The sequence below is a fragment of the Panthera tigris genome, chromosome B4, assembly GCF_018350195.1.
Source record: "Panthera tigris isolate Pti1 chromosome B4, P.tigris_Pti1_mat1.1, whole genome shotgun sequence".
NCBI classification, from domain to species: domain Eukaryota; kingdom Metazoa; phylum Chordata; class Mammalia; order Carnivora; family Felidae; genus Panthera; species Panthera tigris.
The window spans coordinates 133,294,328-133,317,786 of record NC_056666.1 but is presented as its reverse complement, the minus strand read 5'-3'; the positions used below and the strand labels follow the sequence as shown (position 1 = coordinate 133,317,786).

General features: G+C 51.3%; 1 protein-coding gene across 5 annotated transcripts in view; it reads right to left on the bottom strand.

Annotated features, from left to right (window-relative positions):
* The window catches only part of ZC3H7B (zinc finger CCCH-type containing 7B), a 61,719-nt gene that overhangs the window by 26,290 nt on the left and 11,970 nt on the right, over positions 1-23,459 (bottom strand). For 2 of the 5 annotated variants that reach the window (XM_042993369.1, XM_042993370.1), the window contains exons 2-7: positions 9,299-9,357; positions 5,471-5,504; positions 5,139-5,336; positions 4,026-4,184; positions 1,059-1,139; positions 184-240 (exon numbers count right to left, since the gene is read on the bottom strand). In XM_042993369.1, coding sequence (XP_042849303.1) covers positions 184-240; positions 1,059-1,139; positions 4,026-4,184; positions 5,139-5,336; positions 5,471-5,504; positions 9,299-9,351 — 582 coding nt within the window. In that variant the 5' untranslated portion in view covers positions 9,352-9,357. Of the gene's footprint in view, positions 1-183; positions 241-1,058; positions 1,140-4,025; positions 4,185-5,138; positions 5,337-5,470; positions 5,505-9,298; positions 9,358-12,923; positions 13,252-20,864; positions 22,446-23,459 lie in introns of those variants that run through there. The other 3 variants (XM_042993368.1, XM_042993371.1, XM_042993372.1) reach the window with 3 other exon arrangements.

Below are 23,459 nucleotides of genomic sequence, written 5' to 3'. Positions count from 1 at the left end.
TATGGCTCACATCAGTGGGGGCCGGGACAGATTGAACCCAGCCCTTCAGTCTAATGGCCCAGGATCCACTGCTGGGGGCATGATACCCCAGAGAGTGAATCCAAAGCTCTCATGAGGGATGAACCAAGATAGGTTGATACTGGGGGCAGGGAGGGAGGCCTGGGGTCCCAGCCCCCATCCTACCTGATCCGCCAGGCCAGCTGCAGTGCCATTACTGAGCAGAGAAAATGTTTCCAATTCCTGCAGGGAATAGAGAGGTGGGAAGAGATGAAGGTTCGGGAAAGATGCTCAGGGTCCCATCAATTAGGGCAGCTGAGGGGCCCCAACACACGCAGCTGGCGTCCATAGTGCCCTAAGGCTCCCTGCCCCAAGGCCTGTCAGAAGTTACCTGTTCTCTCTCTGGAGCAGATTTGGACGTTTTCTTCCTGTAACTGTGACCTGGCAGAGGACGGACCTCCACATACATGCTCCTACTGTGTGCCAGGTGCCACATCAAACATTCTTTGATTTTGATGATCCGCCCAGGAACCCCCTGAGATGGGCATAATCATCCCCATGTTCCAGATGTAAAAACCACAGGGGGGAAAGAACTAACTTGCTCAAGGTCACAGCAGACTCTAGAGCCGTACCCTCTCCTACATGCAGCTTCCTGGCATATACAATAGGTGCCAAGTGAATAAGTGTGGATCTAAACGAGCCAAATAGATATCTGCACTATACAGAGGTTATGTGAGAACATGAGGCGGAAAAGACACCGGTGTCATCTCAGGCCATCTCGGGGGTGCTTAAGTCGGCCAGGGCAGGGGAAGGAGGAGGTGTTAGCAGCTGGTGTCTAAGGTGAATTGGAAGCTTTGACTGTTCTCTCCTTTTTCCAAAAGGTTCTGGAAGTCAGTCCAGGGCTTTCGGCCAACAGAGAGGGAAGATCACCTGTTATCATTCCTCTCTGTCCTGGCCTGGCCCTGGCCACCCTCCCCCACTCCTCCCCAAAGGTGCCTGGGCTCCCTTCAGACCTCCCCATCTCCACCCCCGTGGACTCCCAGCACCCAGAGCCCACCTACCTGGGGCCTCTTATACGCTTTCCGAACTCGAAGCCCAAGCTTCTGAGCCAGCTCCTGACCAAGCTGAGTTACGCTCTCATCCTGCAACAGCAAGACACAGGGTGGAGGGGGTTAGTCTGCCCTAGCTCATGCAGCTGTGCTCCAGAGACCTTGAACAGCACTGCAGGGAAGGGGTGGGGGGGTCTGCTGTTACCCCAAGTTCTACAGATGGAACCAGCCGAGCGCCCCACCCCATGTTACTGACAAGGAGGCGAGGCCCTAAGAGGGGTCACTGGCTGCCCAGGTCACACGACTAGCATGTGGTGGGGCTGAACCAGAACCCACGCTTCCCTTTTTCCCTTCCACTGTGGGGAGGGGAAAGGAATAATTTTTGCTTTGGATTTTAAAATTATCTTTTTATTTCTAGGGGCACCTAGGTGGCTCAGCCGGTTAAGCATCCGACTTCAGCTCAGATCAGGATCTCACGGGGTCATGAGTTTGAGCCCTGCGTCGGGCTCTGCACTGACAGTGCTAGGCTGGCTTGGGATTCTCTCTCTTCTCTCTCTCTCTCTCTGTCCCTCCTCACTTGCACTCCCTCTCTCTCTCTCTCAAAAGAAATAAACTTTAAAAAATTTTTTGAAAAAGAGGCAAAATTAAATTATCTTTCTATTTCTAAAATTCAGCAAGGCGTAGTGTCACTCTACTGTAGACGGTTGAAATGTTGCAGGGAGAGCAAGAGCTCCCCTGGATCACCCCCTTCCCCATCCTCACACTAGGCTCCTCCCCGGAAGGAACATGCCTTGTGGTCTGACGTGCTGCCCTGCAGCTCTTTTCCAGGAATGTGCATAACGTGCCTACAGATAAAGGATATATCTTTATCCTTTATATAGGATATAAAAGGATGCTATAAAGGATGCTCAGGACGCTATAAAGGATATAAAGGATGCTCAGTTTTGTTTTGTGAGGATTTTTTTTCTTTTTTTTAACATAAGTGAGATCACATTACACCTATCGCTCTACGACTTACAACTTGCTGCTTTCACCACACGATGTCCCCGAACTCTTTGCAAGGAAGGACATGTGGGTCGTGCCCGGGCCCACGGGAGCGAGAATGTGGGAAGTTTGGAACACAGCCAGCCGGCCCACAGTTAGCGCTCGATAACAGCACCCAGCATCCCTTCCTCCCTCCAAGGCTGTGTTACTGTACATGCATTAAGTGCCAGGCAAGGGCTAGGACCAGAGATGCCACTAGCAGAGGGCAGGTGGGGCCCAGGCCTCGAGGAGGCTCCAGTCTAGTGGGAGAGACTAACCAGTAAAAAAGAAACCGTGACTGTGGTCGAGGCAGCAAAGGGGCAACAGGGATGTTGTAATACCCCGTGCATTTGTCCACCTCCCTACCTGACGAGCTCCTGGAACCCAGGGCCAGAGTCTGAGTCATCTCCGGTCCCCAGTACCCAGCACGGAGCAGGGCTCAGCCAGTATTTGCCAACAAAGACTGGAGCACGGGGGGATCCCCCAACTCAGAGTCAGAGGCCCTAACTGGGCCCCGGAGTCCTCACCTGTACAGTGAGGTAAGCACCACCCTGCCTGCCAAGGAATGGCAGACATGAGACTTGGATATGGACCTGCTGGGGACACTAGGAAACGCTGTAGGACCAGGGACTATTGTCATAAGAAAGGTTCTCAATTGTGAACTAAGCTGAATCGGAGAAGCATGAATAATAAACAAAAGGACAGTAACAGCGAATGTTTTCTGAACCTACTGTATGATTTTCAGATTCCATCCTCATAGCTCTATGATGCCTGGTATATTACCACCCCCATTTGACAGGGGTGCAAACCGAGGCTCAGAGAGACTAAGCTGTGGGTCCAAAGTCACACAGCTAGTAGGTGGCTAACCCAAGATTAGAATTCAAACCCAGGCCAGCCCTCTGACACCAACATCCTTGACCACTATGCACATGGCCTCCCACTCTCTGTTCTGACCACCAGATCCTTCCTGCTTCTTCTGGTCCCACTCAAGCCCACCTTCCTCTAGGGAGCCCTCCAAGATCCTGATCACTCCTGGGCAGAATTGAGCCTTTTATGAGCCCTTTGACACTCATTGTTTCAGGGATAAAATAGGAGGGGTGCTTCATAGACAAGGAGCTGATGTGCAGACGGGGGAAGTGTTTTCTCCAAGGTCATGCTGGGGGTCAGGTGGTGGAGTCAGACCTAAACCCCAGGGATGTTTCCACGTCTCCCAGCAGACTGTGGGTCCCTGAAGGGCACAGATCTGGGTAGTTCGTGGGTACTTAGTAAATACTTAAGTACTTAAGAAGTGGGTGAATAAAGGAGGAGGGGGCATGCGCCCAGCTGTGTGTGGGCCAGGGCAAGCAAGGCTCACTACTGGTCAATTCCCTGCCTCTCTCCCACCTAGTGACAGCTTGGACATCAGGACCCCCACACATGTGACACCCCTTTGTGTCCTTATTGCAACCCTAGAGGTTAAGAGTGCCAACTCTAGGGGCTCCTGGGTGGCTCAGTCAGTTAAGCGTCTGACTTCGGCTCAGGTCATGATCTTACGGTTCGTGGGTTTCAGCCCACGTTGGGCTCTGTGCTGACAGCTCAGAGCCTGGAACCTGCTTTGGATTCTGTGTCTCCCTCTCTCTCTGCCCCTCCCCTGCTTATGCTCTCTCTCTCAAAAATAAACATTAAAAAAAAATAAAAAAATAAAAAAAAAAAAAAGGAATGCCAACTCTAGAATCAGACTGCCTGGGTTCAAGTGTGAGCTCTGCAGCCCACAGCTGTGATTCCCGGGTAAGTTCCCCCGTCTAACTCAAAGGGCTGATGCAAGGATTAAGTGAGTTAATACACACTGTGTATTTTCAGCAGTGCCTGAAACACAACCAGAGCTCAGTGTAAATATCAGTATCTGCCGGTCCACGGCACAGGGGGGGACACAGGCTCAGCAGAGCCCAGCCCTGCACCAGGACTCAGGGCACTCACGTGGGGCCGCGCGAGGGAGCACCGGCTGCTGCATTCATATGCCTCCTTGTGACGCCCCAGCTCGCTGAGGGCACGTGCCTTGCGGAACAGCGCCCGGATGTTCTCGCCGTCCAGGCCCAGCGCTTTCTCACTGTCCTCCAGTGCCTTCTCATACAGGCCCTGCGGAGAGGAGTGGGAGGCCACACAGTCAGCTCTGGTTACCTCCCTCCCACCCCTTTCCCTGCAGAGACGGGGGAGGCTAGAGGATCGGGGAGGGGGCTCCAGAGCTCCAGGAAACACCTCTGACATTCATACTCTGGTCAAGGGCAACCGTACGTCCAGCTCAGGGGGCTGCAATGGGCACTGGCAGGCCACTGGAGGTGGGGGGATGGCCTTCAAATTCTGCAGCAATGAGCCTGGCCATTCAGACACACCTACTTCCATATCTGCCTTCAGCTGAGAACTTCACGGCCCAAGAGTAATCAAGGTACCTCTGAGAGGAAGTGAAATCAAGAAGGCAGCTCAGGGTACAGAACACGGTGTGAACAGGTACCTGGCACCTTATCCAGAATAGTCCACTCTGGATTGCAGAGGTGTTAGGGGGTCCTCTAAAGAGCTCACGGCAGAGCATCCCTAAGGATCTGGTGAGTGACCGAGTCAGTGAGCAAGCAGGACAGGGAAGAGGAGGAGGCCAGAGCTTTCGGGAGGATGGGGGGAGATGGGAGGGAGCCCAGGAGGAAGGAGCAGGAGTGGCCAGGGGTTTGCAGAAAGAGGCAGTGCACGATGAGGGTAGCGGTTTTCAGCCCTGACTCCCTACAGACTCCTATCCATGCCCAGGCCAGCCTGATGAGCGTCTAACAGTCTAACATCTAACTTAATTCATCAGGGGTGGGGCTCAGGCGTCCGTATCCTTACAAACCACTTTTTGTACCATGTGTTAGCACTTTAAGGGCTCTCCAGGTGAGTCTGTGGTGCAGCTGGGGCTGAGAGCCACGGAAGCAGGCGGTGACACTCCCACAGGAGGGGGTGGAGGAGCCGGGCCTGCAGAGGCTCACTGGGGTGCGGGCCCAGCTTGGCTGGGCATCTGCGGGAAACGGCGGGCAGGGTGAAGAGGGGAGGGGGGTGCGGGCTCACCATGGTGAAGTAGCAGGCGGCCCTGTTGACATGCAGCTTGCACAGCAGCTCCTGGGGTAGGGCCACCTGGTCGGAGGCAGCGTAGTCGGCCACGTTCAGCCCCTCCATGTACTGTACCAAGGCCTGCTTGTAGTCCTTCTCCCGGAACAGGTCATTGCCCTCAGCAAACAGGTTCTGCACCAGCTTGAGCAGAAAGGCCTACCAGGGAGTGGGGTGCAGAGGGGGCTCAGGGGTCTGCATGCGGCCCCAGCCCTGGCACCCGGCCTCTACACCCTCCTTCTCCTGGGCACCCCTGCCCTTTGCCTTCCCCCGGCCCCGCCGCCGATGCTCACCTCATATTCTTCTTGCTTTAGGGGTAGTGTCGACCTAGCAGGAAAAGGAGAGAGACACAGAGTCTGGGTGAGCCCAGGGGTCTCAGCCTCATGGAGGCCCCAGGAGCCAGAGCCAAAGGCCACAGATCATTCCAGGAGTGGGCTCCTCTACCTCAGACCTCAGATGTCACCTGGTGGATTGGGGTAAGGGAACAGCAGCTTTTTCTCCCCAGACCAACACATGCTGGTCTTCCGTTTCTGCTGGAAGGGAGGGAGGAAGGCCTTGTGTTTGCCCCAGGCTTTCCGGGTGCAGATGCTGAGAAGGCCAGCCAGCTGGCCTCTTCCTGAGAAACCAGTTCTCTGGGAATGACCGTGCCCCCGACACGCTAAACTTGTAAATGCAGGCCCCAGGCAGCAGGAAAAGTCCATCTCAGGTCCCCCCAGTTGGACAGCTTCTGCCCTTCTCCCATCCCAGCCCCCCAAACACACATGACCTTGGCCAACGCCAGGTCAGAGCCTGACTCCTCATTCCAGCCCAGCAGATGGGGCTGTGGGCACCCTCTCCTCCCCTGTGGCCCACAAAATGCCAGCTCAGTATAGAAGAAAGCATCAGTCCAGGAGAACAGAGCCACATCTGTCAGGCTAAAGGGCTAAGCTAGAAGAGCACCTGGGGTTTGTCTCCTGGTCCTTCATGTCACAGAGGTGAAAACAGACACTCAGAGTGGACAGTGACTCAGCCAAGGTCACACAGCAGGTCGGCATCAGAGCCGGGACTAAAGCACAGGGCTGGGGCTCTTTCCTTTGCCCAGAGCTGCTGCTGGCACCTGGGCAAGAGAGAGCAGCCTGAGCCAGTCAGCCAAAGGGGTGAGAGAAGACACCGAGGTCCCTCCCCTGTGTGTGTGAGGGAGGTGGTGTCCCTGATTGTGACAATGGGGCTCCCATCCTGCCCTCCTTGCTTCTCCACCGTCAGGGACCAGGGCCCATCTCTGTTCCCTGTACTGCCCAGCCAGGCCCCACGGCTACCCTCCTGCCTGCCTGGCTTCCCACCTCCAGCCTCTCCCCTCCAGCCCCAGCTCCCGGGTCAGTAGGGCACACTCTGACCTGAAGGTCACCTCATCCACATAAGCCAGTGCCACCCCACCCATGCAAGCTGCTTCACAGCTCCTACAGTGCTCCGTGCCCAGAGGTGCCTAATAAATGCTAAGCACACAAAATCTACATGTGATAAAAGTTAATTTTAAAACCAGCAGGTCCTACTGTGTTACCCTGTAAAGCAAACTCTTAGGAGACTAACATAGGGGTTCCCGGGAGGCTGTCCTATTGCTGAACCTTCTAGGAGCTCCTCTCTGGAAAGGGGAAGGAGGACACAGAGCGACCTACCATTTACCTCCAGCACAATGCCTCTGTGAGGGAAGGGGCCTTGTCTCATTTCGCAGGTATGGACTTCACCCAGGGAGGTGGGGGGGGGGGGGCACTCAGAAGGCAGGGCTCAAAGGTCCAGCTCCAGAGAAATCAGTGACTTAAGTTAAAGACAGAGTTCTTACAAAACACTGTATCTGCAAGACTGGCCTCTGAATAAAATTTGAACACTCCCCCCAAATCAAAGCCCTCCCTAGGAGCGCCTGGGTGGCTCAGTTCGTTAAGCAACAGACTCTTAATCTCGGGTCAGATCATGATCTCCCGATCTGTGAGTTTGAGCCCCGCATCGGGCTCTGCACTGACAGTGAGGAGCCTGCTTGGGATTCCCTCTGCCTCCCTCTCTCTCTCTCTCTCTCTCTCCCCCTCCCCCGCTTGCACTTTCTTTCACTCTCACAATAAATAAATAAACTTAAAAAAAAAAAAAATCCCTCCCCCAAACGAAGACTGGCCTAGAGAAGAGGGAAAGGTGGGCCAACAGCCCTCGCAGTGGCCTGAGCAAGACAAAGTGACCGTGTTGCAAGGTGAGGAAGGACAGCATGTGAATGTCAACACAAGCACCATCAGAGCGATGGGAACACCGTGTGTGTGACAAGGGACCCAGTCTGTGGTGAAGAGGCAGGTGGTGTTTTAGAGGTCTGTGTGAGAGAACAAAATTGGGGAGTTTATAGACATAAATCCTAGTTTTGTGGGGATTCCTATTTAAGAAAAGAAACACAAGGGGCATCAGGGCGGCTCAGTCGGTTGATCACCCAACTTTTTTTTTTTTTAACTTTATTTATTTTGAGAGAAAGAGAGAGCGAGCGTGTGCACACACGCGAGTGAGTGAACGGGGGAGGGGGGAGAGGGGGAGAGAGAGAAGAAGGGAGAGAATCCCAAGCAGGCTCTGCCGTGGAGCCCCACGCGCCCTCAGATTCACGAACTGCGAAGTCATGACCTGAGCGGAAATCTGGATCGGACACTTAACCGACTGAGCCACCCAAGCGCCCCAATCATCCAACTTTTTAAAAAAATATTTTCTTCTTTTTTTAAAATGTTCGTTTATTTTTGAGAGAAAGTACAAGCGGGGGGAAGGGGCAGAGAGAGAGGGAGACAGAGGACTGGAAATGGGTTCTGCGCTGACAACAGTGATCCCGACACAGGGCTTCAACTCACAAACCATGAGATCATGACCCAAGCCAAAGTCGGGGGTTCAATCAACTGAGCCAACCAGGTGCCCGTATCCGACTTTTGATATCGGTCCAACTTTTTTTTTTTCCTGGTCCAATTTTTGATATCCGTTCAGGTTGTGATCTCTCAGTGCTGGGATCGAGCCCCATGGTGGGCTCTTTGCTGAGCAAGGAGCCTGCTTGGGATTCTCTGTCTCCCTCTCTCTCTGCCCCTCCCCTGCTCTCTCTCTCTCTCAAAGTAAATAATTAAACATTAAAAAAAAGAGAGAGAAGAGAAAAAGAACACAAAATTAGAAACTAAGAATTGCTAAGGGAGCCTTCCAGGGCTTTGGAAAGGACCCACACAAATCAGGGGCCCTGCAGCTTACACTTCATTAGTGTCGTGATAAATACGCCTCTGGAGATCTATTTAAGAGGTAAAAAAAATTTACTGAAAATATTTTGTGTGTAAAGAAAAAAATTAAAAACCAACATGGCATGTGTTTGAGGGACAAATAATGGAAAAAAATGTGGGTTTGGGGTCAGCTAGACCTGGGTTAGGATCCTATCACTGGGGGCGCCGGGACGGCTCAGTCGGTTAAGTGTCTAACTCTTGATTTCAGCTCAGGTCATGATCTCACAGTTCGTGAGTTTGAGTCTCACCTTAGGCTCTGCACTGACAGTGCTAAACCTGCTTGGGATTCTCCCTCTCTCTCTCTGCCTCTCCCCTGCTTGTGCTCTCTCTCAAAATAAATAAACATAAAAAAAAAAAAAAAGAATCCTATTACTTAATAGCTGTGTGACCATAAACGGGTTTCTTAACGTCTCTGAGCAAAATGGAGAAAAGACCACCTACTTCACTGGGCTGTTGTGAGGATTAAGAAGATGATGGACATGAAGGGCCCAGCACAGAGCCTGAGAGGTGTGCTTAATAAGTGGAAACTGATTTATTGATTGATTATAAGCTGTGCACAGGCAAGCGGAAGAATTAACAGGGAGCGTGCCAGTGTGTAAGGAGGGCGAAGGTACAGTGGTATGCTGAGTGGGACTGAAGGGTGACCAGGGTCAGGGAGTGTGTGTGCATGGGGGTGGTTTCACAGACCGCCCCCCAGCCGCCCAGCCCCTGCCATGCCAGCCCCTTCCAAGCACAACCCACCTCCTCACTCCCCAGCACACAAGGGAGCCTGAGCAGCAAAGGATGAGCGAGAAGAAAAGGGAGAGCTGGAGAGAGCCCGGGCATGGCCGTCCCTGGCCCCCCCGCCCGCCCAGCCAGCCCCACACTCACTGAATGAACTGCAGCCCCTTCTCGATGTCCGCCTTCCGTCTCTGCCTCTCCATCAGTCTCTGGGGGAGAGAACAGTCCATCAGTTAGCAGGGGCCGGTGGCTGGTCGCAGTCCCCATCCCACTGTGCACTCCCTCTCATTCCTGCACTCATCCCATTTCACAGGTGACGCTGAGGGGCAGTGACCTATAGAGACCGTCTGAACCAGACCACGCAGCTCCTGCCCTGCACGCCCAGGCCCCGCTGGACTCTGGTTCTGTGCTGTTCCTTTGATGGGCAGGGAGCTGCATGGAGGCCTCCTGCCCTTTCTCACACATGGCTTGGGCTGCAGTGCTGCACCAGACACCCTCAAGTCCCAGGAGAACACCTTGTTTGAACAGCAAACTCAGTCCAGGGAGAAGAGACAGGGAAAATGCAAAACGATGCCAATGACTATAGCTACAATGCAGCACCACACACTTTGTATAAGGGTTTCTTTGAATCATTCAACAGTGCCACGAGGCAGGTGTCATTTTGTCTCCATTTTATCAAGGAGGAAACAAGTTCAGGGAGCCCCAGTCTTGAGCCCGCTCATAGCTGAGGCAGGATTTGAACCCAGGCCATCCTCTTTTACCACCAGCAGCCCCTCTGCACTTTGAACCAGCCTGGCCTGGAGCAGGCCAGGTGGCATGGTGTGTGCCCTGTCTTGGCAAGGGAGGGAATCGCCCATGTTCTGGATGAGGAAGACAGAGGCTCTGCAAGGCTGAGGACAGGCCTGAAGTTGCACAACAATTGAATGGCACTGAGCACGCGCAGGGGGCCTGCTCCAGAGAGGCAGCGAGTGGAAACTGCTTAAGGAGAAGGGAGGCTCGGCAGTAGAGCTAGAGGTTTGGTCTTTAGGGCAAAGCCCCCAGGGGCTGGGAGCTCCCCGCCAGACCGATGGCCCAGCTGGCTTCCGTGGCACTATATATGGGCTAGAAGATCAGTTGGGATCAGCTGGTGGCAGCCCAGAGTGGGGTGGGCCTCCTCCTGAGTCAGAACCTGAGCCTGGGGCTCCATCACCCTGCGGGAAAGGGGCTGGAAGCTGCCTGGTCTCAAGCCAGCATTTTCCGTCCAGGCCACTCACGGGCCTCTTCCACGCTCTGCCCCACAGTGTGGCCCTCACTCTCCCCCCATCAAGTAGTTACAGAGAGAGGATGGTGGGCAGCCGGGAAGGTGGGCCTGCATCAGCAGAAGGCTGGTACGAAGGCATGAGCAGGGGCACCAAGGTGTAAAAAGGCATAAAAACATGGCACAAAAACAGACACTCAGATCAACGGAACAGAATAGAGAACCCAGAAATGGACCCACAAACGTATGGCCAGCTAATCTTTGACAAAGCAGGAAAGAATACCCAATGGAATAAAGACAGTCTCTTCAGCAAGTGGTGCTGGGAAAACTGGACAGCGACATGCAGAAGAATGAACCTGGACCACTTTCTTACACCATACACAAAAAGAAACTCAAAATGGGTAAGACAGGAAGCCATTAAAATCCTCGAGGAAAAAGCAGGCAAAAACCTCTTTGACCTCAGCCACAGCAACTTCTTACTCAACATGTGTCCAGAGGCAAGGGAAACAAAAGCAGAAATGAACTATTGGGACCTCATCAAAAGAAAAAGCTTCTGCACAGAGAAGGAAACAATCATCAAAACTAAAAGGCAACCAACGGAATGGGAGAAGATTTGCAAATGACACATCAGATAAAGGGTTAGTATCCAAAATCTACAAAGAACTTCTCAAACTCAACACCCAAAAAACAAATAATCCAGTGAAGAAATGGGCAAAAGACATGAATAGACACTTCTCCAAAGAAGACATCCAGATGGCCAACTGGCACATGAAAAAATGCTCCACATCACTCATCATCAGGGAAATACAAATCAAAACCACAATGAGATACCACCTCACAGCTGTCAGAATGGCTAACATTAACAACTCAGGCAACGACAAATGTTGGCGAGGATGCGGAGAAAGAGGATCCTTTTTGCATTGTTTGTGGGAATGCAAGCTGGTGCAGCCACTCTCGAAAACAGTACGGAGGTTCCTCAAAAATCTAAAAATAGACCTACTCTACAACCCAGCAATTGCACTACTAGGTATTTATCAAAGGGATATGGGGTGCTGTTTCGAAGGGACACATGCACCTCCATGTTTATAGCATGCGCTGTCGACAATAGCCAAAATATGGAAAGAGCCCAATGTCCCTCGGTGGATGAATGGATAAAGAAGATGTGGTATATCTATACAATGGAGTATTACTCAGCAATCAAAAGGAATGAAATTTTGCCATTTGCAACTATGTGGATGGAACTGGAGGGTATTATGCTGGGTGAAATTAGTCAGAGGAAGACAAATATCATATGACTTCACTCATGAGGACTTTAAGATACAAAACAGATGAACATAAGGGAAGGGAAGCAAAAATAATATAAAAACAGGGAGGGGGACAAAATGTAAGAGACTTAAATATAGAGAACAAACACGGGGTTAAGGGAGGGATTGTGGGAAGGGAGATGGGCTAAATGGGTAAGGGGCATTAAAGAATCCATATGCTAACTAACTTGGGTGTAAATTAAAAAATAAATAAATAATTTTTTAAAAAAGATACTTAAAAAAAAAAAAAACAGGTATAAAAACACCCAGATACTTTGGGGAGGGAGCAAGTGTGTTAATACCTTCTAAAACTTCCTTACCTTGTTCTTTATTTCCATCTGGTCAACCACATCCTCACAATCCTGTCCAGTAAGAGGGGCAGGTGTCACTAACCCATTTTACAGATAAGGACAGGGAGGCACAAAGAATGAAATTTCTTTGCCAAGGCCACTCAACCAATGAGCAGGCAAACAGCTCTATTAGACCAAACGCCACATCCTTGGCCACGCCCACAGCTGTGAGACACCGTGTGGCCAGGGCAGGCCATCTCACTTCTCTGTGCCTCACTTTCCTCCTCATGTAACTTGTCAGCTGATAAGCCCTGCCTGGCAGGGTGGCTGTGAGGCTCTAAGAGTGTGAGATCGGGAATCTCGGTTCCCTGGATCTCGCTCCTCCCATGTGTCCTTCCCAGGGAGGGGTGAAGCCACACGAGTCTTCAGACTCCGCATCAGATCCTCACACTGGGCAGGGCCAGGGCCCATGTGCCCACTAGACATCTGCTTGCCCTGCCAGGGCCATGAGTCAGGGCTCTGGACTCAGACAGATGGGAGTGTGAATGCCAGCATTTACACCTGCCGTGTGACTTTGGGCCACGGTCTCCTAATGGGGAGAATGGGGCTGAAGGCAGCTCCTGCACCACTGGCTGTCAGGAGGGCTCAGGAGACAGCACGTGCAGAGCGCTTGGAGCAGGACAAGTCCAACAACCACAGGGCACCTGGGTGGATCAGTCGGTTAAGCAACCAACTCCTGATTTCGGTTCAGGTCATGATCTCAGGGTTTGCAGGATTGAGCCCCTCATCGGGCTCTGCGCTGACAGTGCGGAGCCTGCCTGGGAGTCTCTCTCTCCCTCTCTCTCTGCCCCTCCCCTGCTCGTGCTCTCTCTCTCTCAAAAGTAAACATAAAAAAAAAATAATGGATGAATGAATGAATGAATAAATAAATAAAGTCCAACAACCTTGGGGATATGTGTTATCCAACCCTGTTCCTCCCTCCTGCAAAAAAACTTCAGGTGTTTCCTGGGATGACCCTGTTCTCCTGCAGGAGGCAGGCAGTGATGGGTCTGGACCACCTTGCCTTGCCAAGCACACCTCTTGGTCAGTCTTTCTGTCCTCAGCTTCCCTGTCTAGGAAACCAGTGCTCAACGCGCCCACACTCAAGCTCCCCTCCAGGCCTCCAGCCAGAACGGTCTGTGGTGGTCGTCCTGTCCCCCAACTTTTGCCATTGCACTTCTTTCCACCTGGGCAGCCATCCTGTGAAGGAAATCCCATTCCTCCTTCAAAGCCTAGCTCCTCCATGGAGTCTCTCTCCTTCCCTTTCTTTTTAATTTATTTTTTTCATGAGAGAGAGAGAGAGAGAGAGAGAGAGAGAGAGAGAAAGGAAGGAGGAAGGGGCAGAAAGAGAGGGAGACACAGACTCTGAAGCAGGCTCCAGGCGCTGAGCTGTCAGCACAGAGCCCAACGCGGGGTGTGAACCCACTAACTGCGAGATCATGACCTGAACCGAAGTCGGATGCTTAACCGACTAAGTCACCCAGGCGCCCCTCTCTCCCTCCCTTTGATGGGACCATCATATACCCATTTGTCCTGTTTCCTGGGAGCCTGGGGAACCACAGATGGGTGAGACCAGTCCTGGCCCTGGAAGAGAGGTTCACCTGGTGGGAGAAGCAAGGGTGCACCCGTCACCACACAGTGTGGCCCAGCGTGGGCAGCAGACCTGCGGCAGGGGAGCAGACCCCCATGGGCCTAGACAACCAGCACTACAGGGCTTGGTCACGGCCATGACCACCAAGCCCTGTCACTTTGCCCTAGGTCAGAATCCAGCCCCCATCCCTCCCTACCACCTGGGCTGTTTCCTGCCCCCAACCAAGGGGACCAGCTGCCTTATTGCCCCCCCCCACCTCCTTGAGGTCATCACGGCTGGGGGGGGGGGGTTGCTTTCAGGCCCACAAACCCGACCCTGCCCTCCCCTACCTAGAGTGTCTGATGACTCTCTTTAATTCCGAGTCTCTTTCACGGACTCTCTCCCACTGGTCACATTTCCCCACACCCCCACACCAGCTCACACCAGGTGGGAGCGGCTGCCCCCCTGCCCTCCCCCAGCCCTGTTCAGCCTGTAGTTCTCTCAGAAAACTGCAGCAGTCAGAGGGGAGTGCTGTCCAGTCTCCTCCCAGCCCTGGAGTCTGAGCAGACCTACCAGAAACAAGCACTGCCCAGATCCATCCCAAGTGAGAATTCCTAAGTCTGCATCCAATGCCAAGGAAAAAAATACTCCCTGCCCCAGGTGGTTATGAAGGAGGTTCCGCACACAGCCTCGGGCGGATCCTCCTCTCTGACCACCAAAAACCCAGAGCAGCAGCACTGCTGTGTGCCCGCACCACGGAGAAGGGTTCAAATCCCAGAGCAGGCTACTCTACCTCCCTGATTAGCAGCTTCCCGCTTTGTACAACGAGGATTACAAACAGCACCTCCTGGTGGGCTGAATACAGACGAGGGTCCTCATTTCAGAGCCTGGCACATAGCAGACACTTTTCAAGTGGTAGCTTGTAGGTCAGGATTTCTATGGGGGGCATTCAACATTTGCCACAGGCCCATTTTATAAGGTGAGGCCAGCGTGGCCACCTGCACCCAGGTCTTATAACCTAATTAGAGACATGGCAAGAACATCCCACCAACCCCACCCCAAACCAGACTTCTGTGGTAAACGCAGGCTGGGATGAGGCACAAAAAAGTTGAAACATTTGGGAAACAAAGGGGGCGACATTTGAACTGGGCTTTGAAGGGTGAATAGGAGTTGGCTCATTGGTGTCAGGGAAGGGAAGGCCTTCTGTCAGGCTGCATCCAATAGTTCATGAAATCCCTGACATCTCTCACATTTTATCTGATCTTGACTGATGACCCTCGGGGCTCAGCCGATCTGGGACCCACATTTGAGAGATGGAGAAAGTGAGGCTCGGAGAGGTCACAAGGCCTGCAGCCAGCAAGTGGGGGCCAGGCCTGGAAATGCTGACTTTAGGTCAGGAAAGAGGCTGCTGCTCTCCCTCCTCGAGGGTACAGTAGAGGTAGAACCACTTAGGAACCTTCCTAGGCACCTCAGCCCGTGTTTGGTGTTGAATACTCATGGCCCAGGAAAGGCAGAGGTCTCTGGGGCAATTTGGGGGAAGACTTCTGTGTGAAAATATTATGCTTCTTCCAATGTCCTGTCCTAGGATCTATTATCGACCACTCTAGGGTCATTCAGCTGAGAGTATAGACCCTAGGCCAGGGCTGGCAAACCGATTTTATTTCATAAGCAATGTTGCCAGGCTGGTAGAGGCTGGTAGGGCTGTCCCAAGGGGCTGGGCCCTTGCAGTGCTTAAAAAAAGTGCCACCAGGGGCGCCTGGGTGGCTCAGTCGGTTGGGCGTCCGACTTCAGCTCAGGTCACGATCTCGCGGTCCGTGAGTTCGAGCCCCGCGTCGGGCTCTGGGCCGATGGCTCAGAGCCTGGAGCCTGTTTCGGATTCTGTGTCTCCCTCTCTTTCTGCCCCTCCCCCGTTCATGCTCTGTCTCTCTCTGTCCCAAAAATAAATAAACGTTAAAAAAGTGCCACCATACGCAAGATCAGCCAGAAACCAGGTATGCTTGGGGGAGATGCATATGGCTTGGGCCTTCAGACACCCCCTCTCCAGTGAGAGTATAACCACTGCTAAAATTCAGAGTAATACAAACTAACACCAAGCTGGAGGCCCAGGTCTTACTGGGGCCCAGGATGAGGAGGGAATCCCCCTCCTTCGGGAAGATTTTCTGACTCCCCCGACACATTGATGAGTTAGTATCCTCTGAGAGAGCCCTGGAGAGTGAGGGTACAGTTCAGTCTAACCAACATTTATGCCCTCCCTACTTGGTGCTAGGCGTGGGGGCAGGGGAGACACAAAATGAATTGGTGGCTGAGGCCCAGTCCCGCCCACCAGGACCTCCTGGTCCAGTGCCGGGGGGGCAGGGGGAAAGACAGGTGGGCCGTCAGCTGTGATGCAGGCTGGCTGTGGGTGCAAAGGGCCTGGGACCTGAGAGGAAGGAGCGGTGGGTCCACTGGGGGAACCGGGGAAGGCTCTGCAGGAGGTGGTTCCCGAGCTGGATGTGAAGGAGAATGACAAGTTTCTTGAGAAGACTGGGAGAGAATGGACATTCCTTACAGGACACCTGTCCAGAAACACTCACACTGAGACTGGCTCGAGCCTCCCCCCACCCCCAACAAGTCCCTGTGGCACCCCTCAATCTGCACAGACACGAGGATGGGGAAGCCCAGGCCCCAACCCGCCTCGAGGCTGCCAACAGGGGTCAGCCAGCAGGCCTGGCCCACAACTAGGAGAAAGCCGGAAGGTCAGGTGGCAGGAAGGGAAGGAAACCCACGTCTCCCGGGTGCCTACCACGTACCAGATACGGGGTTCACCTCTCCCTGATTGAAGGACCTTCTGCTGGTCGCTCTCGTGGGCCCTGCTAACGAGGAGGGGGACAGACCACCCCAAGAGCTGCGTGGTCGGGTACTACGTCTGGGTTTGCCCGGTCGTGCGCCTCTCAGAAAGTAAGCTAAAGAGCACCTGCTAAGTGCCAGACACCCAGATGGAAGGGGCAAGTAAAGTATGAAGCATACCACCTGGAAAGGAAAACCACAGCAGCTGCCAGGCAGCGGCCCTGTGCGAGCAGGGGGAAGTGGGCAGAGCAACAATCAGGACCTCAGTCCGCCATTAAATGTGAGTGGCTCCTCCATTGTGCCAAGCTCTGCTCTGGAGGCAGGGGACTCAGCCATGACAGAAACGAAACCCCTGCCCCTCACAGTTTAGTGGGGAAACCAGGCTGCAGGGCCACAGCCACAACATGAAGAAAAAGGAGCTTCACTGGAGGCAGCCAGCCAGCCACCTGTGCGATGAGCCCTTAAGGGATTGCTAAAATGTTCTAGGCCCTGGGGATTTAGCAATTAACAACAGTGACAAAGTCCTCTTTTAGAGTATATGTGCAGGTGGAGGAGAGATAGAAGAAATAAATGTATAACGTCACACAGGAAGGATACACATAGGAAAGGAAAAAAATAAGGTGATAGAGTGACAGGGTGCTATAATTATACAGCAGACTCAGGGAAGTTTGAACTTTGAAATTTGAACAGAGATCAAAATGATGGAAGGGAGCAAGCCACATGGGGAAACGTGTTCAAGCAGAAAGAATGGTGAGTGCAAAGGTCCTGAGGTAGAGACTGATCAGTGTATTTGAGGAAGAGCAAGGAGGCCAGTGTGGATGGAGCAGAGTGGGCAGTGGGAAGAGTGGTGTATGGGAAGGTCTGACCATATGTGAGGTCTCCACCAGCAGAGCAAGGGCCGTGGCTTCACCCTAAAGTAAGATGAGAAGTCACAGGTTTTGAACAAAAAAGCAGCTCTGTGTCTGGCTTTACCGTACCTGAAAATGAGACATCGTTAAATAAATGTGATTTTTTTTTTTTTCTTTTTTAAGTTTCACTACAACCCCATCAGGGAGGGAAAAAGTGTTCCAAGAAGCCAGGAAAGTTGCTCAAGGCCACACAGTGACCCTACAGCCTGGGTTCAAAGGGCCTGGAGAGATGGGCATTGGACAGCCTTGTTAAAGTGCCAAGTAAGCAAAAGCCCCCAAGCCCCAGCAAACACCTGAGTCCCCACACCCCTCCCTCCTTCCCAATGTCTTTCCTCTGGGAGAACCTTTGTATGGGTGGTTGCTATGAACTGAATGTTTGTGGCCCCACCAAATACGTACGTTGAAACCCTATCCCCAGGAGGACTGTATTGGAGATGGGGCCTCTAAGAAATCATTCAAGTTAAGTGAGGTCATTAGGGTAGAGCTCTGAGCCAGTACTTTATTCCCACAGCCTGAGTAGGCGAGTACAAATGTTGGTACCAAGAGGTGGGGGTGCTGCTGTAACAAATACCTAAACATATGGAGGAGGTTCAGGGAGCTTTGAGGTGCAGCTAGAAAAACCCCCGATTGCCACGAAGGGATGGCCGGTAGAAATAAGGGTGTTAAAGGCAATTCTGGTGAGGCCTTGGATGGAAATGAAGAATAAGTTCTTGGAAACTCAGGAAAAGGTGATCCTTGTCCCAAAGTGGCAAAGAACTTGGCTAAATTGTGTTCTAGTGGAGAGCCTGGCTGGCTCAGCAGGATGAGCACACGATCCTTGATCTCAGGGTTGTGAGTTTGAGCCCCATGTTGGGTGCAGAGATTATAAATAAATAAACTTTAGATAGATAGATAGATAGATAGATAGATAGATAGATAAATTGTGTTCCAGTTTCTTCTGAGAGGTAGAATCTGCAAGCAACGAAAATGGATATTTAGCAGAAGAGACTTCTATGCAAAGTATGGAAGGTGTGGCATGGGTCCTCCCTACTTATAGTAAAATTTGAGAGATGAGAGATGAATTGAAGAATTCAATTTGTTAAACAAAAGGAACCAGAATTCGAAGAGCTGGAAAATTCTCAGCCTATTCATATCGCAAAAAAAAAAAAAAAAAAAAAAAGGAACATGTGTTCTGAAGAGAACAGTAAGGATGTGGCTGAACAGCCACTTGATGAGGTGAGTATGGGTGTGAACCACAGACTTAATCAGCTAGCGGCAGAAGTCAGAAATAGAGATGGGGTTATATCAACAGAAACTCTGCCCGTTAGAACCAAAGGGGTCAGAGAAAAGTGGACAGCAGAATGCAGGAAGGCTGCTGGACTTTTTGAATTCTACAGGACCGGACCATAGAGCTATCTGGATGCAAACACGCTCTATCCTTCAAAAAAAAGGAAGTCTGACCCCGATCCACAGATCATCAGAGCTGCCTGGGTGGGGCCACCAATTCGTTTTTTAGAGCTGCAGGGGGTGACCCACTGCAAGAGCCGTCGGGGGGGCTGGTGCTGTGCCCCAGTGAGCCAGCAAGAAGGCACAGCAAGCCAAAGCGGATTCTCAAGCCTTCAAAGCAAATGGAATTTGCCCCCACCAGGTTTTAGACTTCCTTGGAGCACCTCACCTCTTTCTTCTTTGCGACCGATTCCGTTTGGAATGGGAATGTCTTTCCTACGCCTGTCCCACCATTGTTTTTTGGGAGCACATAACCTGTCTGGTTTCACAGGATCACAGCCAGAGAGGAATTTACTCTGGATGAATCTACCTCCAGTCTCACTCAGACCTGATTTAGATATTTAGATGAGACTTGGGACTTAGAGTGGATGCCGGAATGAGTTAAGACTTTGGGGGCTGTTGGGACAGAATGAATGCATTTTGCACATGATAAGAACATGAATTGGGAGGAGGGTAAGGGGCAGAATTTATATACTGAATGCTTGTATCCCCCCAAAATTACATGTTGAAGCCCTAATCCCCAATATGACTGTTTGGAAATAGGGCCTCCACAGAGGTCATAAGGTGGGGGCCCTGGCCTGACAGGGTTAGTGTTTTTATTAGAAGAGACACTAAAGAGCACTCCCTCTCTCTCCCTGTCCACACCCAGAGGAAAGGCCAGATAAGGCCACAATGAGAAGGCAGACATATGCAAGCCAGGAAGAGGGTTCTCATCAGAAACTGAATCCACCAGCCCCTTGACCTGGGCCTTCTAGTTTCCTGAACTGTGAGAAAATAGATTTCTGTGGTTGAGGCCACTCAGTCTATGGTATTTTGTTACAGCATCCCCAGCAGACTGAGACAGTGGTTCAAAGATCATTTGTTCTCAGCTGAAGAGGGAGGTGAGTTCCTTGATGATGAGGGTAGGGGTAGGGCATGGTTGGTGAGGATAGGGGTGAGACATGCTCAGGGCACTTGCTAGAAGAGCAAGGAGCACATGGGCCAAATGGATCTTGTCTTTTTTTTTTTTTTTTGAAAGAGAGAGACTGTGTGTGTCTAGGGGAGAGGGGCAGAGGGAGAGAGGGAGAGAGGGAGAGAGAGAGAGAGGGAGGGAGGGAGAGAGAATCTCAAGTAGGCTCCATTCTCAGTGCAGATTCCAACGTGGGGCTCGTGACCTGAGCCAAAATCAAGACTCAGACACTCAACCAACTGAACCTCCCAGGCTCCCCAAATCTTGTCTTTTTTTTTTTTTAAACGAGTTTATTTTATTTTTTTGTAATATTTATTTTGAGAAAAGGAGATAGAGCGAGCAGGGGAGGGGCAGAGAGAGAATCCCAGGCAGTCCCCATGCTGTCAGCACAGAGCCCGACATGGGGCTCAAACCCACAAACTGTGAGATCATGCCCTGAGCTGAAACCAAGAGTAGGATGCTTAACTGACTGAGCCGCCCAGCTCCCCAAATCTTGTCTTTTTTTTTTTTAAACGAGTTTATTTTATTTTTTTGTAATATTTATTTTGAGAAAAGGAGATAGAGCGAGCAGGGGAGGGGCAGAGAGAGAATCCCAGGCAGTCCCCATGCTGTCAGCACAGAGCCCGACATGGGGCTCAAACCCACAAACTGTGAGATCATGCCCTGAGCTGAAACCAAGAGTAGGATGCTTAACTGACTGAGCCGCCCAGCTCCCCAAATCTTGTCTTTTTTTTTTTTTTTTTAATGCTTGTTTTTGAGAGACAGAGACAGAGAGCAAGTGGGGGAGTGGTGGAGAGAGAGGGAGACAGAATCTGAAGCAGGCTCCAAGCTCTGAGCTCCCAGCTGTCAGCACACAGCCCCATGCAAGGCTCAAACTCACAAACTGTGAGATCATGACCTGAACCGAAGTCGGATGCTCAACTGACTAAGCCACCCAGGCACCCCAAATCTTGTATCTTTTTAAAGAAAAAAAGTGCAAGGGATAAAAAATGTCAAAGGAGAAAACAGGCCCAAGTCTCCCCAGGACCCCACTGCCAGGTGGGGAAGTCCCCTCCCCCCTACTCTAGGTCCATGTTCTTACAATTTGGGAATTTCAAGCGGGACCTACCTCAAACGGCTCTTCGCAGAAATAGCCGTGAATTAAGGAACCAACAGGAAACAATTCCAACATGTCAGCACAGTCTGTGACCACATACCCAGGTTCACACCTGGGTTCAAATTCGAGACCTGTTCCTTATTAACTGTATACAAGCTGCTTGAGTTCTTTGTGTTTCACGTCGCCGCATCTCTAGAACAGGGATACTAATACCTTCTTCTTCTTTTTTTTTTTTTTTTTTTTTTTTTTTTTTTTTTTTTTACTAATACCTTCTTTACAGGGTTGTTGTGAAGGTTCAATGAGATGCCAGGGGCAGGATAAGCATTTAATGTCAACCATTACTATTTTATAATCATTATGATTACTTAAAAAGAGGGGCAGAGAACATAAACAGGAAACATGAATCATGAAGAAGAGACACTCAAACTCACTGATAAAAGAACCACACAATAAGCAACAACTTTTCACCTCTGAGAGCACGGTGAGAAGAGAGCCTAGCTGATGCAGGTGCAGGAATGGGCACTTTCCAACACTGCAAATACACTGAGAGGGCGAAATGGCAGCATCGCTGCGAAGAAGCGGCGTAGCAACATCTACCAAAACCAGGAAGCCGGCGGGTTTGCCCCTCTTCCTCCCTGCACAGCCCAAAGGCTGTTCCTTTCCCAGTCACTCAGGTGAACCTGCACTGGATTAAGCCAATCACAACCGTCCCTTTGGATGCCAGTGATTGGCTTAGGTAAGGGCATGTGACATCGTCCTGGCCAATGAGAAAGGAGGGGAAGTCAGCCAAGGAACGGTTTTCTTCACACTTAGTACAGGGCTGCAGCAATGATCTGTTACTTGCTGCTGTAGGACGGGGAGTATCGAGAAGATGCACACGCTGGGACGGCAGAGCGCAAAGACACAGCAAAGCTGTTGAATGACGTGTCCGGCCCAATAAATTAGCTGATCCTGGAACTGCTCCGCCTCATTAATCACGTGAGATTATAATAAACTCCGGGTTTGAGGTAGGAATTGTTACTTGCAGCCAAACTCCTTCTAAATGATAAAGCGCCCTTTCGACCCAGAAACTTCACTTCCGCGAACTTAATCTACCCAAATCCTTGTACAAGCACTCAATTATATTTGCACAGGATGTCTTTTTTTTACAGAGTGAAAAGCTAGAAGGAACTTTAATGTCCACCAGTAGAGAATTAGCTTAATCCGTTAAATTACACAATACCCCTTACAGTGCAGCTATTGAATCTACGTGCATCGTCATGGAGATGCCGCCATACAACATTGAGAAAGAAAAAAAGCAGCAGATTCCAGAACACTGTGTGTCGTATGATCACATCTGTGTGCAATGTGTGTTTACATCGAGAAGGTTGCAAGATATTCTCCAATTTAACTGGTTCTCTCTGGGGACTGGGACCCGCCAAGGGGCAACAGGACACAGAACACTCTGCTTTGTACACCTTAGAATAATTTAGATTTTTTTTCCCCACAGAGTAAGTATTCACCTTGAATCTAAAACGCAAAATGAGATGACTGACTTGAGATCAACCCAGTAGGGCAGAGCCCAAGTGGGAACCAGCAGCCTGGTTTTAAAAAAAATTTTTTTTTTAAACATTTATTTATTTTTGAGACAGAGAGAGACAGAGCATGAACGGGGGAGGGTCAGAGAGAGGGAGACACAGAATCTGAAACAGGCTCCAGGCTCTGAGCTGTCAGCACAGAGCCCGACGCGGGGCTCGAACTCACAGCCCTCACGGACCGCGAGATCATGACCTGAGCTGAAGTCGGCCGCTTAACCGACTGAGCCACCCAGGCGCCCCAGCAGCCTGGTTTTAAACCCAGTGTTGCAGGTCTGCCCGAATGTCCATGGGCTGTTCTTCCCAAGAAAAAGACCAAACCATTGACCTGAGAACCATGAAGGGGTTTTTTGTTTGTTTGCTTTTTGTGTTTCTCCCCCCTCGCCCCCCCCCCCCACCCACTTTGGAGAAGAGTTTGAAGATGAAAGACTCAGAAATTCAAAAGAAATGGATGAATGAATATTAACTCATCCAACCCAGGCATTATATAGATAAGAATGAATGAGTGTTGGAGCGCCTGGGTGGCCCAGTCGGTTAAGCATCTGACTTCGGCTCAGGTCATGGTCTCTTGGTTCATGGGTTCCAGCCCTTTGTCAGGCTCTGTGCTGACAGCTCAGAGCCTGGAGCCTGCTTCAGATTCTGTGTCTCCTTCTCTCTCTCTCTCTCTCTCTCTGCCTCTCTCTCCCCCTCTCCCCGCTTGCACTCTGTCTCTCCCTCAAAAATAAATGGATATTTTAAAAATTTTTTTAAAAAGAACCAATGAGGGGCGCCTGGGTGGCTCAGTCGGTTAGGCGGCCGACTTCGGCTCAGGTCATGATCTCACGGTCAGTGAGTTCGGGCCCCGCGTCGGGCTCTGTGCTGACAGCTCAGAGCCCGGAGCCTGTTTCGGATTCTGTGTCTCCCTCTCTCTGACCCTCCCCCGTTCATGCTCTGTCTCTCTCTGTCTCAAAAATAAATAAACGTTAAAAAAAAAAAAAAAAAAAAAAGAACCAATGAGTGTTAAATAAATGACAAAAACAGAAATACTTGAAAT